This window comes from Phaenicophaeus curvirostris, chromosome 8, assembly GCF_032191515.1.
Source record: "Phaenicophaeus curvirostris isolate KB17595 chromosome 8, BPBGC_Pcur_1.0, whole genome shotgun sequence".
Lineage (NCBI taxonomy): Eukaryota > Metazoa > Chordata > Aves > Cuculiformes > Cuculidae > Phaenicophaeus > Phaenicophaeus curvirostris.
Window position 1 is genome coordinate 35,530,815 of NC_091399.1, and position 15,808 is coordinate 35,546,622.

The 15,808-nt window shown below is 44.4% G+C and overlaps 1 protein-coding gene across 2 annotated transcripts; it reads right to left on the bottom strand.

Annotated features, from left to right (window-relative positions):
• Positions 1 to 3,165: 3,165 nt before the first annotated feature.
• Positions 3,166 to 13,524, bottom strand: LOC138723068 (cytochrome P450 2J2-like). 2 transcript variants are annotated; one of them, XM_069861926.1, is made up of 10 exons: positions 13,402 to 13,524; positions 11,660 to 11,949; positions 9,945 to 10,107; positions 9,161 to 9,301; positions 7,356 to 7,516; positions 6,314 to 6,490; positions 5,623 to 5,764; positions 5,270 to 5,457; positions 4,198 to 4,336; positions 3,166 to 3,721 (listed from the first exon to the last, which is right to left on the bottom strand). In XM_069861926.1, exons 2-10 carry the CDS (start codon positions 11,882 to 11,884, stop codon positions 3,543 to 3,545), a joined length of 1,515 nt encoding a protein of 504 aa, XP_069718027.1. In that variant the 5' UTR covers positions 11,885 to 11,949; positions 13,402 to 13,524; the 3' UTR covers positions 3,166 to 3,542. The 2 variants fall into 2 exon arrangements, with proteins under 2 accessions (XP_069718027.1, XP_069718026.1); XM_069861925.1 differs by lacking the exon at positions 13,402 to 13,524 and having other exon boundaries at positions 11,660 to 12,238.
• Between the last annotated feature and the right edge of the window lie 2,284 nt (positions 13,525 to 15,808).

Sequence of the window (15,808 nt, forward strand, 5' to 3'; positions counted from 1 at the left end):
CCCCGGCTCCCCCCGCTGCCTCACAAACCCCAGCGCTCCCCGTCCCGGTGCCAAGGCCGGTCCCAGGCTCTGAGGGGGCGGCAATAAAGCCTCCGGTTCCTCCGGCCTCCCCCGCTGCCCTCCCCGTGCCGGGTCCCGCCCCAGTCCCTGGCCCCGGGGCTCCAGCCGAGCTCCTCCACCCACCGGGCAGCGGGGCGGCCCAGGGCAGGTTGCGCAAAGCCGGCACCGACCGCCTGAGTCACGGGTGGAAGTTCCGGAGCGCCGGGAGGTGACGGGAGGGGCTGATCTGCGGCGGCTTCTCGGCATTTCTGACCTCTGCTGGCAAAGCGCGAGCAGAGCGACCTGCCCCGAGTGCCCCGGCCCGGCCTGACCGCCCGCCTTGGCCCCGGAGCCGGGATGGAGCCTGCCCGAACCCCCGGGCTGAGGCGGACCCGGCGCTGCGGGCTGGAGCCCTTCGGTGGCGGCTGGGAACGGACCGCGATGGGCTTCTGCGCCCCTCACCACAAGAAGGATGTTGAGGCTCTGGAGCGAGTCCAGAGAAGAGCAACGAAGCTGGTGAAGGGGCTGGAGAACAGGCCTTATGAGGAGCAGCTGAGAGAGCTGGGGGTGTTTAGCCTGGAGAAGGGGAGGCTGAGGGGAGACCTCATTGCTCTCTATAACTACCTGAAAGGAGGTTGTGGAGAGGAGGGTGCTGGCCTCTTCTCCCAAGTGACAGGGGACAGGACAAGAGGGAATGGCCTCAAGCTCTGCCAGGGGAGGTTCAGGCTGGACATAAGAAAGACATTTTTCACAGAAAGGATCATTGGGCACTGGCACAGGCTGCTCAGGGAGGTGGTTGATTCACCTTCCCTGGAGGTGTTTAGGGGATGGGTGGATGAGGCGCTGAGGGACGTGGTTTAGTGATTGATGGGAATGGTTGGACTCGATGATCCGGTGGGTCGTTTCCAACCAAGTGATTCTATGATTTTCCCATCGAAAAGGGGCCCTGAGGCAGGTGGTTGATCACACCCATGCGCCACATTTAGTTTTGACGCTTCTGTTGTGTTTTATTGTGAAAAGAAGCAAGGGTGCTTGCAGCATGGCAGTTTGCAGTCATCGGCTCCCCTCGATGCTCCAGGCTTTGATTTTGGTTCATTCGCTCTCTTTTTGCCTCCAGGCTGTGATTTGGGTTCAGTCCCTCTCTTTTTGCGACCCCGGTTGTGGCTCTCGGGGTTGTCCGGTACCGAAGATGAGGCACAGAGATGCAGCAGCATCACTGGAGCGATGCTGTACACATGAGAGCAAAGCCATCACACCGAACCATTGCACCTGAGAAACTTGAAAAAGTTCCACTGCTTTATTCTGAGAAAGGGGAAAAAAGTATTTCTGATGAGAATCTCTCATTGTCTCTGGCTTTTAAACACACTTGAGCCTGTGGTGATGCACGCGGTCCCCTTCGCTCACATGAGATGTTCCCCTCAGACAAAAAACCAAAAAACCAAACCAGACTATTGTCTCTTTCCTTTATGGTATGAGGTCATTACTTTAAAAATGGGGGGATGCCAATGGATTAAAAAAAAAAAAAGAAGAAAAAGAAGATTTATTCTTCATTTATTCTTTACATGAGTAGGGAACGTGATAGGAATGCTTGGACTCAATGATCCTGTGGGTCTTTTCCAACCTAGTGATTCTGTGAACAAGTACCACATTAACAGCGAAAGGGAAATTTTGAAATGGAAGATACCAGCATTTGTTTGCTAAGCTGTTACAAATAATACAAATAACACGACCTGTGGCTGCATAGCAGAGGTCAGACCTACACCAAAGCAAATAAAAGAAGTGGAGAGAAACCAGTGTCTAGTCCTGAATGGCTTTGAAAACTTCATAGGTGAAAAAAAGTCAACGACTCTTTTATGTTTTCTCTTTTAGAAAGAAAAAAAAAAAAAGTAGAACAACCCCAAAAGAGCCCGTAACTGAGAAACATTAATTAAAAATGCAATAGGATTAAAATGATCAGTTAGAAGGACAGCTCATTGACGAAATCCCTGTGTGCCCAGCATGGCAGGGATGTGATGTGCAAAGGACTCTCCCATGTGGCATAAATCTGCCACTGCACAGTGATTGCTTTGTAACACAGCAAATGCGGTTATTGCCAGAGATGAAGGCTAAAGCTGGAGGAAATGAAACGCGATTTAATCCCATTTTCCTGTTAACTATTCAGCATCCTACATTTGAGCACACAGAAAAGTCACTTGTGAAAGGTGAGAATTAAAAAAAAAAAAAATGTTAAAAATCTTTGCTGTGACTGTTTTCCAAAAAAGGCACACAGGAGACCGCATTTCTAAGCATTAATTCTTGGACCCATCAGTTCTCTACAAGCTGCATATTTAATTAACCCTTTTCCAAAGAGACCCTTGAATGGGCAGAAACAGTTCCATCCCAGGTGGTACCATGCCCCCGACACATCTCCTCGGCCCCACGTGATGGACATGCCCATCAAGCATGGTCAGAAATCTTTGCCAGAAGCAGAAGAGAAGCGGGAGAGCTTGCAACTTCCCATCACAAAGCCTCCACACTGCCACTGCCTTCCTGATGGTTAGCAGCAAGCCACTTGGGGCATGACCCTTCTGACACTCTCTGCTGCTTCTTGTTCTGTTGGGCTTTGACTAAACTACTACTGAACAACCCTTTTAAATTATTTTCTTCCAATTTTTATTTCCCGCTATGTATTTTACTACAGCAAACCATTTTGATAAACATTTCCCACTTATACCCTTGCAATTCTGCGTTTTATAGCCATGTTTTACCTGGAGGCGTGGCTCCTTTGCCATTCCACTTAGGCTGGCCTATCACAGAAGCTGCTTCTACCACACTGTAGCCTCCTAATAAAACTTCCATATATGTATGATATTAAAAAACCTGCATGGTGCTTTTGCAAGGAGCTCTATTTCCATTGCAAACCGGCGACACGATGGTGTGGGGAATGTACATTCAAGCAAGGGCATCCGAGCCTCAGGATCAGCCATGTCCACCTGGAAGTCCAAGTTACCACTGAGGCATGAACCCAGAGGTTGCATGTCCAATGCCAGCTGCCCCTACCAACCAGGGAGACCTTAGAAAACAGCCCATGGCCACTCAGGGTGCTGCAGTGTTGGGATTTGAGGGTTGCTAAATGGTCTCTGGGTGGTGGACATAATCCCTATGGAAAAGCCACTGTGGGCTCAACTGTCCCCATGGTTTTGCAGCTGGCAGACACTTCCCTGGGAGGTGCTAATGGCTGAAATTAAGTAACGAGGCTTTTAAATCCATGCATTTTATCAAGCAGCTCCAGAAGCGGGAAGGAGACAGGAGATGAAGGGAAGAGCCCCAAGGGTTTTTCTCATTGCAGTGTACAGAGTGTGGCGCTCCTGCCCTTCTCACTGCCACCTGCACGTTGGTGGCTGCTATGCGTCCATGACCCATCATTTTGGCCCAAAATCTATGGGGTGTATGGGAGAAGGGACACTTCCCAGCTTTAAGGGGATGGCTGAAGCAGGGAGCCATGGGATGGCCCCATAGCGGCCTCAGTCACGAGGCAGCGCACAGATCTGGAAGGGCTTGGGGCAGCGTGTGAGGCTGAGCGTGAAGGCGAAGGTCAGCACCATGTCTGCTGGTGCCTGGAAGGTGAACTTCTGCAGGAGGGCTGTGAAGAAGATGAAGAGCTCGGTCCTGGCGAGCTGCTCCCCAGGACAAGCCCGCTTGCCTGGAAAAGAAGCAAAATTAACCCCAATGAGTCCCCAGCTATCTTGAACCACCTCTTGGGCTCCTTTCCTGGATGCTGCATTGCACAGTCTATGGGAGCTTTTCTTCCTCGAAAGGTTAGGTGGCAATGTTCACCCACACATTTTGCAGAAACCTTCCTTAGAAGTTTACTGCTTAGCAAACCGTGATGGTTGTTTGAATGGATGAAGAGGGAAAATTGGTGAAAAAAACCCCCAACATTTACAAAACTTGCACAAGAGGAAAAAACCTTAATTTTTATATCTTGCAATAACAAATTGCTTTTCCTGCTCTGAGCAGTCAGTATCAACTGTTACTGGGATTTTCAGTGTGGGGATGGACTGAAAACTGGACAAGAAGCATTACCCCCTACTCTGGAAGGGGTGTCTTGGGACTTGAGGGCAGGGAGGGAGGAAAGCATCGCAAAAAAGAAAATCATCGCCCCACCCATCATCCTACCTGCAGAGAAGGGCAGAAAAGCCTCCCGCTTCCTATACTGGCCATTTTCCAGGAAATGTTCAGGATTAAAGGTGTCTGGAGTCTCCCACACATTTTTGTCGAACATTATCGAAGTCAGGCTGGTCATCAGGGTGGTGCCCTGCAACAGGTGGAGAAAAAGGGTGATTACATGACGAAGAAAAAACAATGTGTTGTCAGAATAGTTTATCATTAGCTCTGTTCCACACTCAATGTAAACTATTTTGGTGGGGTTTTTTTTAAGGGAAAATGTTTTTTTCCTAAACTATGTAATTAAATGATAGTGAAAGCCTACAGGATTGTACACTTCTGTGCTCCGCTATGTCACTCTAGTGTTGATCTGTGCTGCTGTCACTGGTGATGATAATATAAACCATCTTGAAATTGATAAGATTGTGTTTCCTATAGTAATTTGAAGCAATTTAACCAAATAATTTTCAATTGATCCACTTTATTGTGCCTTAAAAAAAGCCCAAACAAAACAAACCCATGATCTGGTTTATCTCCACATCCTCCATCAGAAAAAGAAAAATATTTTGATCAGTGTGGAGCAGAATGCCCAGATTTCTTCAGTTGTCCTTGATGCAACCAACTACATACATGGACGAGACTGGATGTATCTAAACCTCATATTTGCTTTCAGAATGCCAGAACAGTGTGTGTGCATCAATACCTATTACCTGGCTTTTATTGAGTGCTACTTTTAATTGATGATTTTTTTGTACTCTGTAGATTTAACAAATGCAAACTGCTTGCTTTCCTGTGTTTCTTGGCACTCTATTCCCACAATGCCTGGAGGGCATCTTGTATAAAATTTAAGAGATAAACCTTGTAAAATTATAATCAACATTGTAGGATCTCACAATTCTCCTCATAAGGAGCTGAGACCTATAAGACCCCTACAACATCCATCAGGAGGGCTTGTATTTTCTGTATAACTGTGATATCTTCATAAGATCCTGCTGGCTGACTGCCCTCTGGATGAGATTTAGGACTTGGACCATGAAGATCTCCCTCTGGTGGGGCAGTTGGAGAGGTGGTGGTCTCCAAGTACTTTGGGCAGGTGGAAGCCGGCCAGGGTGGTGTCACTGGTGGACATCCGAGGCACCCCCAGTGGCACGATGTTGCCCATCCGCAGGACCTCACTCAGCACCGCGCTGGTGTACGGCATGTTCTCCTTGTCAGCCATAGCGGGCTGGCGGGACTGGCCAATCACTGTGTCGATTTCAAGCTGCACTTTCTCTACGAAAAGCAAACAAAAAAAAAGAGATCTGTTCTCAAAAGGTTCCCAATAAGAAACCTGGTGCATAGGCATGTCCTACATGTGATAAAGATGGAAAAAGCTCCATTTGCTGGGTTTCACTTGTCTGGTTTTGTGTTAAACAAAGGACCCATAAGAGGCTCTACCTTGAATGTGAGGGTACACGGCCATGTAAAGCAAAGCCCAACGGATGGCAGTTGCTGTTGTCTCAGTCCCAGTTAAGAAGAGGTCCAGGGTGGAGCAAAGCAGGTTTTCCTCATGGAAGCATGAGCTGGTGTCACCCTTAAACTTGGGGAAAAGCATGGAAATGAAAACTCTTATTATGGAGAAGTTGATTTCAAGAACGCAGTTCAAAATCATCCAGTCCTGCTGCTTTTTTATTATCCATCACCACTGGACTTGAAAATTCCTTCCCCTTACTTTCATTGCATTACAAGCCTGGTGGAATGCTTTGAAAGACCCTCCCCCCCTTTTGCTGTAGAGTGACTTTTGAATATAGGTAGCATTTTTAAATGTGAAGTTTCACAATAGCACAGGCCTGCGAGCTCTCATAGAAACATGCACATGTTCCCTTTGAGTCCTCCTACGCTGTATGACAGAAGGAAAAATGGAAGAAGACAAAGTGTAAATACTTTCAAATGAAAAAAAAAAACAGCAAAAACCTGTGTGGTTTCAAAGTGATGAGGCTCCTGCTGTTGCTAAAAAGTTTGATGTGGAAGAGGTAGAGAGGAGAAGGCAATGTGGGAGGTATGAGCTCCTCTGGAAAAAACAGCCTTGAGTCTTGCCTGCTCATGTTATGGGTTAAGCTTTATGTGGCTTTAGGTGTTCCCCTCTTACCTTTTCTATTTCCTTCAGGTAACAGTCAATATAATCTGCTGCTTCAGACTGGTCCAATTCCTCCTTGTGCTTTGCTATCACTGCTTTCACAAAACATTGAAGTTTTTCCCAGTGCCTGAAGATTTTCCTAAAGGGCCCTGGCAGCCATCTCATAACCAAAGGAAAAGCATTATATAGCTGGTGAGAAATCAAACAGAGCAAAAGAGCATTTCTTGAGTTAAAAAAGAGCAAGTATCATAGTTGACACAATAGTACAAATTATTAGCTCTGCTTGCTACCAGGGAAAAATATCAGTTTTGCTGAAAAGGTCGGTTTAGTTACACAGTTACAAGTACAAACAAGGTAAGAATTGGCTAGATGTTTTCTGCTGCTAAAGTCTGCTAATATTGGGTAGCCAAAGCTACCACCTAATGTGAAGGGCAAAAGTGACATGGCCACCACTCAGAAATTGGTGTGGATGCACAGGAGCACCTTGGTGCTGGGGTCCTTGGAGGGAACAGTGATCAGACCTGACCTGTAGTGTGGGGCCATTGAGAAGCTATGTCCCCAAATCCACCTATTTTTGTTATAAGCCTGGACTCTCAGGCAATTTTTGCAATAAATGAAGTTATTTGAGAAAATGGTTGGGGTGGGGGAAAAGAAAGAAATTTTCACTGAGACTTCTACTAATTGACTCTTTTTTTTTTCTGTAGAAGCATAGATTTTTGAAGTTTTTCCCATTGTTCTTTGGTTATAGAATCATAGAATAACCAGGTTGGAAGAGACCCACCGGATCATCAAGTCCAACCGTTCCTATCAAACACTAAACCATGCCCCTTAGCACCTCGTCCTTATGTCAGGCATGAGAGTGGTTTTACAATCTTGCAGTGTTTTTTCTCTATGATGTGCCTCAATAATTTTAACTTACTTCCTTGCTTTCCTGATGGATTTTTTGTAAAAAATCAGTCTAATGTAAAACAATACCTATGGTCATCTCCCTTATAACATGACTCTTTTTCAACAGGGAAAAGCTGAAGCTAGAAAAGCATCCAACTGGCTTTACCTGGCCCCAGAAACTTCCGATGAGCAGCAGCGTTTCAGCCAGTGAGTGCAGTAATTCCTGGAAACTGTTGTCATGGTAGTCGAAGCGGTTCCCAAAAGTTATGGAACAGATGATGTTTGAAACAGCACAATTAATTTTGTAATGAGGGTCAAATGGTTGTCCTGGAGGAAATAAAATGAAAGACAACTTTCTTTTTTTTTTTTTTCTTTAAAGTCTCAGTCAAGCCCACATTCTCTGCCAGATCAATAGTTGTGAAGCAGGGGTGGCACGTTACCAGCTTTCACCCCTTGTGATGCTAAGGCTTCACCCCATGTACTGGAGTCCCTGCAACCCCCATCACCTCCAGTATCCTGCTTGAGGCTGGACGTTGTGTGCCGTAACATCCTTTCTCCGAGGACATCCCTTGCTGTCTCTAGCACAGGCTGCTGGCACACCCTGATGTTCATAAAGACCTGCCAATGCAGGATTTGGACCATTTTCCTGAGAAAACGACCGTTAGGATCCTGTGCTATGGCTGTTGGGCTTGTTTGCTTCAACATATTTTTGGTGCTAGTCTTAAACCAAGAGAGGGTTCCTCAAAGCTTAGCCTAGGGCAGTGAGCTCAGGACAAACCACAGTGAAAAAAATGCCATTGCACTGGCTTTTAGCTTTCCACCACAAAGAAATCAAATGGGACAGGAGAGACAGGAGAGGAAGAGGATTGCAAGTCTTTGTGGCTGCCTATGGAATCCAGCAATAACTCAAATGGCCCGTAGACAGGATGCACATCAGTTCCTAAAAGAGCAAAGTGTGTTGTGACATTTGTTACGTCTGCATTCCTTGGGAGAGCTATCAAGCCTAGACTGCCATCTCCTAGGGCACATTTAGGCAGCCTGGAGAGATACTTGCTGTGATATGAGAGACTAAGATCAGTAATGAATCCAGTCCAGCCCTGAGCTGCTGTCAGTATGCTGGGGAGCGTTGCTTTGAAATGCAAGGCACTCTCCACAGGACTGCTGATCTCTCCACTCTTCAAGAAAGCAATTAAACTGGGCTGGTGCTCAGATATTAGAGTGATGGACATGATCACTATTTGTCATTACTAATGGGAAGAAAAGCCGAAACCAGCAGCTTAATTAGTTTATTGATTAGGACTATAAAGGGCTATAATCAATTGGCAACATGAAGTATTTGGCCCGTTCAGTCCAACAGCAATTAAAATGGAGAAAGATCAGTATATAATTTCACAATTCCTATTTAGATCTTTCTTGTTTACTATATATAGCTCCATAGAATTAGCTAAACCCCATCTGCTTCTATTTAAAGCTGAAGTGCAACATCACCCATGTACCAACATACAAATTATTCTTACTAATATCCCTCTGGCAGTTCTTAAAAGCTGGACCATAAAAGAGCAAGGCACACGCTTCATCTGTGCATGATACAAAAGGAAAGCCTGACTAAACAAGTTTTAAAATACTTTGCAAAACCAAGGACAGGCAGAGGTTAACTAAGCCTCTGAGCATACATGCCTGATAGCAGGAGAGCTTCATTTATCCCTTTGCAGTACATAGGAAAGACTTTCTTAGCCATATAAACATGCAAGTTTTAATAAACACCTAGTATATATTTGCTTGATATTAATAAGGAAGAACTAAAACAGTAGGCCTGAGGACTAAAAGAAGTGCTAAAAGGCTCAGTCTGGAAGTGTGAGATAGAAATTCGAGCTATTGAAAAATGTTTTGCATGTTAGGAACTGCATCATTACTTCTTGTTGTTCATTTAGCTGGACGCTTTGGGCACGGTGCTGTTCCTTAACTGCTCACCTTTCTCCTCCTCAATTGTCTCCACAAGGTACCGGCTCTCCTCTTGCACTTTTTCCTCAAAACTTACAGCAATGCTTCTCAGTGTTGCTGAAGCAAACTTTCTCTGTTGCCTCCAGATGTGCCCATTTGATGATATGAGACCTGTAAGTGGAAAAAAGAAGTGAACAAACCTCGCTCTGGGTCACATACGAGTGATAGGAATTAGAAATAGCCATTTGTCTCAAACAAAAACCCCAAACCGAAGCAAACAAACCCCATAGACACTGAAAAAAAATCCTATAGCTTTGCCTGGGAATTAAAATTCAACAGTAACTGGCTTATGCTAAAGATCTAGCTTTATGGATTTGCTTTAATCTCCTACTTTGTCACTTTGCGTGGGAAAAAAAGGTGTAAGCCAAAATACTATAAGTACTATCACGCTGTTGGCAGAGCTGCAGGCAGGAGCACCATACCCTGTCTCTACAGCTATATGCAACCGAAGGAGAAAAAGTAAAGGAGAAATTAAAACCAAGGGGAAAACTCTTCAAATGTATCGATCATTGGGCAGCTTGCATTTGTTTCTCCTCTTTCATCAAGACCTGACTTTGATCCCATCATTATCCCAGAGAGATTAATACGCACACCTGTGAGATTCTTAGACTGAATTCAGTTTTTGCTTCCTCCTATGCAAACTTTTCTGAGTGCAGTTAGCAAGGGCTGAATTCAGCCTAATTCTTTCACTGTAATTGTTATCATTGCAAACAGATGAAAAAAAATATACAAAGATCCTGGTAGTTGTGCTTACCAAAGCCTTTAAATATTTCTTGGAGTAGTGGAATATTTGGCCGATCTGCAAATATTTCAGCCTGGTGGACAAGAGCTTCTCTCACCATTTGGTATCCATTGACTACCACAAAAGTCAGACTTCCAAACTGCACGCTGAAGATATTCCCATACTGACCAATAAGCTGAAAGAGAGTTCATCACCTCTGAGAGCAAGAAGAAGGATTTTTAAAAACTCACCTGGACAGGACCTCGAGAAATGACATCTAACTTTTAATTTAGTCCTGCTTGGAGCAAGGAGACTTAAAAAAAAACCCCAAATCCAAGTCTGCAGGTCGCACCTAAACCGTTCTCGAAGGCTAGAAGTGGCATAAAAAATGCTAGAAAGCTGTTGTGTGTGAGATATAGTTTGCTTATATTTGATAGTAGGTATGATCTGGGTTTCACTGGGAGGCTGCAGCATTTTGACTCCTAACAAGGACATTACTTGCTTTGTAACTGATGAGCATCTGCTCCACCTCTTTTCTTCAGGAAAGGTGCAGGAGCAGAAGTCACCACCTGAGTCATCACACCCAGGGTCTTGCTGCTGAGGGGTGAAGCACAACAAATAATCTCTTTTATCAACTTTACATCTCAAGTTTTGTAGTTTCTTGCTCCATCTATCTCGTTTAGAAAGTGGTTCCAACTGCTGATGGCTAGAAGCCTGCTTCTAATTTTAAGCCTGAATGTATTTATGGCCAAATTATAGACATTTTCTTTGCATGAACTTTGTTAGCGTTAGTGTCTCCTCTGCAGCATTCAACTCCCTGATGCAGAAGAGCCAAGATTGATCATATAATCTCTTGGGCCCTGCTCTGACAAGGAGCTCAGGCCATGCTTTTCTCAGTATGAATCTACATGAAGGAACATGCATAGTCACCCTGAACTGCTGTAGTGACTTGTGAAACCTGTCTGGGCTCAAATGGGTGTCTCAGTTATTATATGCATGTAAATGAATGCTACTAATTTTATTAATAATAATTGTGTGTTTTGACAAAATATCCTGAGCGTGCTGCCTCAGCCTCCCCCAAGGGTGACACCTTCCCCTAGGGGACACCTGTGCTAGTGGCCTGTGAAAATCTGGGGTATGTTGGCTGAGGTCAGCCTGCCAAGTAAAAGCAGGAGATAAATAGTCACCAGAAAGGATATTTCCACTTTTTTCAAAGCAGTGTACTCAGCGTGCATAAAATAGCTCTCTCTTGTTGGCTTTGGTGGGATTCAAAGCTCTGGAAACCTTTCCAGAGCAATCACTGCCTCTTTCTGTGACACAGTAGAAGCCCCAGGGACAGTTAACTCAAGATCTTAAATGTTTCTTTCAGATGCAATGGGGCAAATCATTTTCCTCTGAGCAAAGACAACGACAAGACAATTTCCAGAGTTGATCCTCACAGTCCAAACAGTTAATTTCTATCCCCCAGCCTGGCCCAGCTGCTCCAAACGCTTCTCAGGCTCCAGCAGAAAATGGTCATGGTCAAGTGGGAAGAAAGAGGACAACATGTACATCTTCCTGCATTACGGTTTTCTTTCCCACTGGACCTTCCTACTCCCATGGAAAAGAAGGTGATAGAAAAAGATAAAACCAAGAAGGGTCGCCTAATCACACATGGTTATAATATGGCTAGTTCTTCAGAGGCCACCTTTGTTTCGTAGGTTTGGTGCCAATATTGTTAGTAAGAGAAATATCCATGGAGCTCTTACCTTCTGCAGGGCAAGATGGAGAGGCTGCTTGAAGTCCACATAGGTTCCCATGAGAGGAAACAGTTGTGGCCCTGGAGGGAAATTCCTGGGTCGTCTCTTTCTCACAAGGTCAATAATCAAAAGAAACATGACCAGAACCACCAAGAGCATCCAACCATTCAGCTTTTCCAAGGGAGAAACCAAATCAGGCCAAAACTGAAGCTTCATCTTGGCTGATGAACTCATGGATTTTCACCCCAGAAGGGACTTGATGTTGGTGTTAGGTTTGCTAAAGCAGGAGTAAGACAGGCCTGGAAAGAAAACAAAATAAACTAAGATGCTTATAGCTCACTGGGGATACGACTTGCCATGGGTTAGCTGCTTTCTCCTGTACAGCTACTGCCAAACCACCTGCTAAATAACTAAGTTTAAACACCAGCATCTCCAAAAACGACCCCAAAACCTCAGAAGCTTGGCCAAACAAAGCAAACTTGCAATCCCTTAGCTTTACATCTCTGTCAACTCCCTGATCTTTTTTATGGAAGAATATTCCTCCTTTCTGCCTTTAACAAGGAGCTCCTTTATACAGACACCTAGCTGTGATAATAAGCACTGCAAACATTTGAGGTTAGGTGAAAGCAGCTTACTTGCCTAATTCCATATGGTGGGCGTTGCGTAATTTAAAAAACAGTAAGGCATCTGAGGTGATGGACACCATACAAGTTGCTAAGGGGCTGATCCTGTTAAGTACTAAGCACCATCTGCAAATGGCTGGATGCTTCAGTGGCCACCAAAGCCTACGCAGCTTTGCCAGAGTCATCAGGTGAAGTTCACACAAGGGAAGCACTGTGAGAGCCCAGGGCTCTGCCCAGCCACTTAAACAAGAGTTAAAGAGCTTAATTTCAAGAGTGAGAATGTAGGCTCATGTGCTTGCCAGCTAAAGGAGAGATTGGAACTTATGCATTTAAATCTCCTGGGTTTTCTGAAAATCTTCTTTGAATAAAGCTTCATGTTGTCGTAGGGGAAGGCTACAGTGGACTGACAGTGACCTTTGTGACCATGATTCAACCTCACATTGCCTGCCAATATCTTAGTTACAACTTGTATCCAGGTCTTCTTCTTTTTTTTTTTCCTTCCCTTTTTAAGAGATTTACCTTGATTTCTATCTAAATCTGTACTGAAGCAAAACAGTCAATAACAAGCTTCCAAATTATTTGCCTGGAAGTTATGGTAAGAAGTTCAGAAGAATGGTAAATTTTTATTATTATCAACATTTTTCAGAAAGTTTTAATTTTTCAGGAAAATAAATATTCATACAAAGTAATAATCTGGGTGGAAAAATGGTATTTTCTAGCCTTTCACCACTTTTAAAAGCTTTGCTGTCCATACCTTTCATTGCCTTGGTGATGGCCCTGCCAACAGAAGCACACACAGGCTGTGTGACAGACATCCACCACAGTTATTGCAGTACTCTTTTTTAAATGGTATTACCTACCTGCAACCCAACACTTCTTGATTTGAAATATTATTTATAATTTTCTGGATGGTATTAGGCATCAAATGGGAAGTAGTAATGGGAGAAACATCTCACATCACTGGGCTGTAAAGTACATTTTACATGTCATCATAGCACAGCTGCGAGCAGCAGTGGCTGGACATGCTTTGCTTATCCCCATGTTCATGTAACCATGATGTTCCTGTACCCATTTGCATCAATGCAGTTATTCCACCCTTCCCAGTGTAGCAAGCCAAGCTTTGCTTACCAGAGGCTAAATCAGGATAGTGGGCTCGTGCTCTTCATCCTGGCATCAGGGAGATGACTCGGTTGGTGGAGGTGTCAGCCTACAGCATGCTCAAAGGGACTGTGATGATAAGGCGTCAACTTCTGCTAGCCCAGTTTCACTCCTCTGTTCTTCGCTATGCCATATGATTTGTCAGCGTGCACACAGAGTGCAGATCCCTCTACCACTTGTGGCTGCTGTGAATCGGGCTACGTGCAAAGCCAAGGTGTTAATGTGTTCTTCTGGGTGGTGTTGTGGGGGTGGATGCATCGTGGTTGACAGGAGAAATGTTATTTTTAGCAGGAGGAGCACATTTTGCATGTACTCACATGTGTCTTGTCAGTCAGAAGCCTCAAGCCTATTACTTTGCCTTGAAGCTTCACATGTCCAAATGTATGTCTTCACAAAGTCTTAACACACCAGATTTACTAGAAATTAGGGAAGAGCACTCCAGTATTACTGGGACTTTCCTAACCTTGGTAGACAATAACACCACCATGTTACCAAACTGCATTGCTACGATGCTATTTTGGGTCCCAGGCTTTAATCAAATCAGTTCCCAGCACATGGTGATGTGCAAATCCCCAAAGCTCTGAGGAATTCTTATCGCCATGGTGCATGGGCAGTAAAAAAGTGTTGGACAATTCCTGTTTTAGCAGTCTTGACAAGAACATTAGCTATATGATCCTGGTCACTTGGAAGATGAATCTGTGTCTCTCACGAGTACCATGAACACAGGAACATTGGTCTTCTGTGGTCCAAATAGTCAAAATTTGAATTAATATGAGATAAAGATGTACACCCATGCATCTAATAGTGAGCAGGATGTAAACCCATGTTCCCCTCTTCTGACCCCAGTACACAACTTTCTGATCACCTCACCTGAGCTTATGGGTACAGAGCAGATAAATTATGCCATATTGCATGGACACACACATATCACTGCTTGAATATTAAGGCATCTTGAACAGCCAACAGACAGAAATTGGCCCATATGCTTTGTACCTTCTTCCCTGGCTAGATGTCTAACTGTGTGCAGAAGGTTTTGAAACACAAAGAGAAACATTCTGTTAAAAATGCAATTACCATTTGTTTTTCAAGATATAGTATCCCATTATTTTTTCCAGAGAAGTGAAATTCAATAAGGTTACAACAGAATGTAGTCCAACAGTTACCGTACTTTCAGAGCATTATTTAAGCTACAGAATTTCTTAATGATTAGAAACATATGTAGGAAAAATCACATGCAAAATGAGAATGATTTGAGACATTTTTCCCCCGAATATTTTTTTTCAGACAAATAACAGCTCATCCACCACTGTGGCTCCATTCACTATGTTGGAGGTGTGAGACCCCTATCCACCCAGGGAGTTGCGTGCTCAGGTCACATCAACTGACAGGCTCCAGCAAAGTCCAAATATCTATTCTGATTTGCACCAAGGAATGCTTCTCTCCTCTTTATGTAAGACTCAAAGCAGTGATGCCATTTTCACCACGGGCAAGCTTGTGAACAGCAGTGAACACCCTGATGTGCATGTTAAAGCCATGGCCCAGAAGGCTTTCACGCAGCTGCAGCTGCTGTTTCATAACTGTTTAGTGTTTGATGGGAACGGTTGGACTCGATGATCCGGTGGGTCTCTTCCAACCTGGTTATTCTGTGATTCTGTGATTCTGTGATAATCCAGCCCAGGTGAGTCTAATGGACCTGGAGGCAATGGCAGCTTCAGACACTTATTTCCTTTAAGGATTTGCTTTACTGGATCAAATTAAACCTATAATTGCAGAAGGCGAGGAACAGAGCATGCTGGGGCACCCATATCTCCCGGAGCAAGCTTAGGAAAGACATTCTTGAACCCAGTCCTTAAACTTAAGTTCCCCACTTGGGGTGATTTCACTGGGACATAAGTGCTCCCATGGGAGCTCAGATATCAAATATATCTAAGACTCTGACTCAAGGCCCCAAAATCAGGGACCTCAGTCCACATTTACATCTGTATGTAAGTGGTGAATACTAAAGTGCCTCTAATTTTGCATCTCTCCTATGTAAGACTAGATGCAAATATTCTCCAGGTTTTCCTGGGACTCCCACAAATCTCTCAACTATAGGCTCCTGGCCACAACAACTTTGTCAGCACTAATAAATGCTAGAAAATAGGTAAATGTCACCATGAACGGGTAAGCTGAGACATTATGAGGCTAAGCCAAGTAATTGGAGTAGACCTACAAAGGGTCCTGCTGTGCAATCCGGAAAGGATCCCAGGAGACAAGATGCTTGGTGACCTCCTGTAACAGATCAAAATGTCCCTTTTCTGTTGTGGTGAAGTGATTGTATTAGGAATTGTCAGCCAGATAATTAAACGTAGGTAGCAGGGAGCATTCCCCCTGTCTC

Coding starts and splice junctions, on each gene's coding strand:
- LOC138723068 (XM_069861926.1), bottom strand. CDS start 11,884: ATGAGTTCATCAGCCAAGATGAAGCTTCAGTTTTGGCCTGATTTGGTT. Junction 7,517..9,160: donor GACAATTGAGGAGGAGAAAG/GTGAGCAGTTAA, acceptor TATTTCCTCCAG/GACAACCATTTGACCCTCAT. Junction 5,458..5,622: donor CGTGTACCCTCACATTCAAG/GTAGAGCCTCTT, acceptor TGCTTTTCGTAG/AGAAAGTGCAGCTTGAAATC.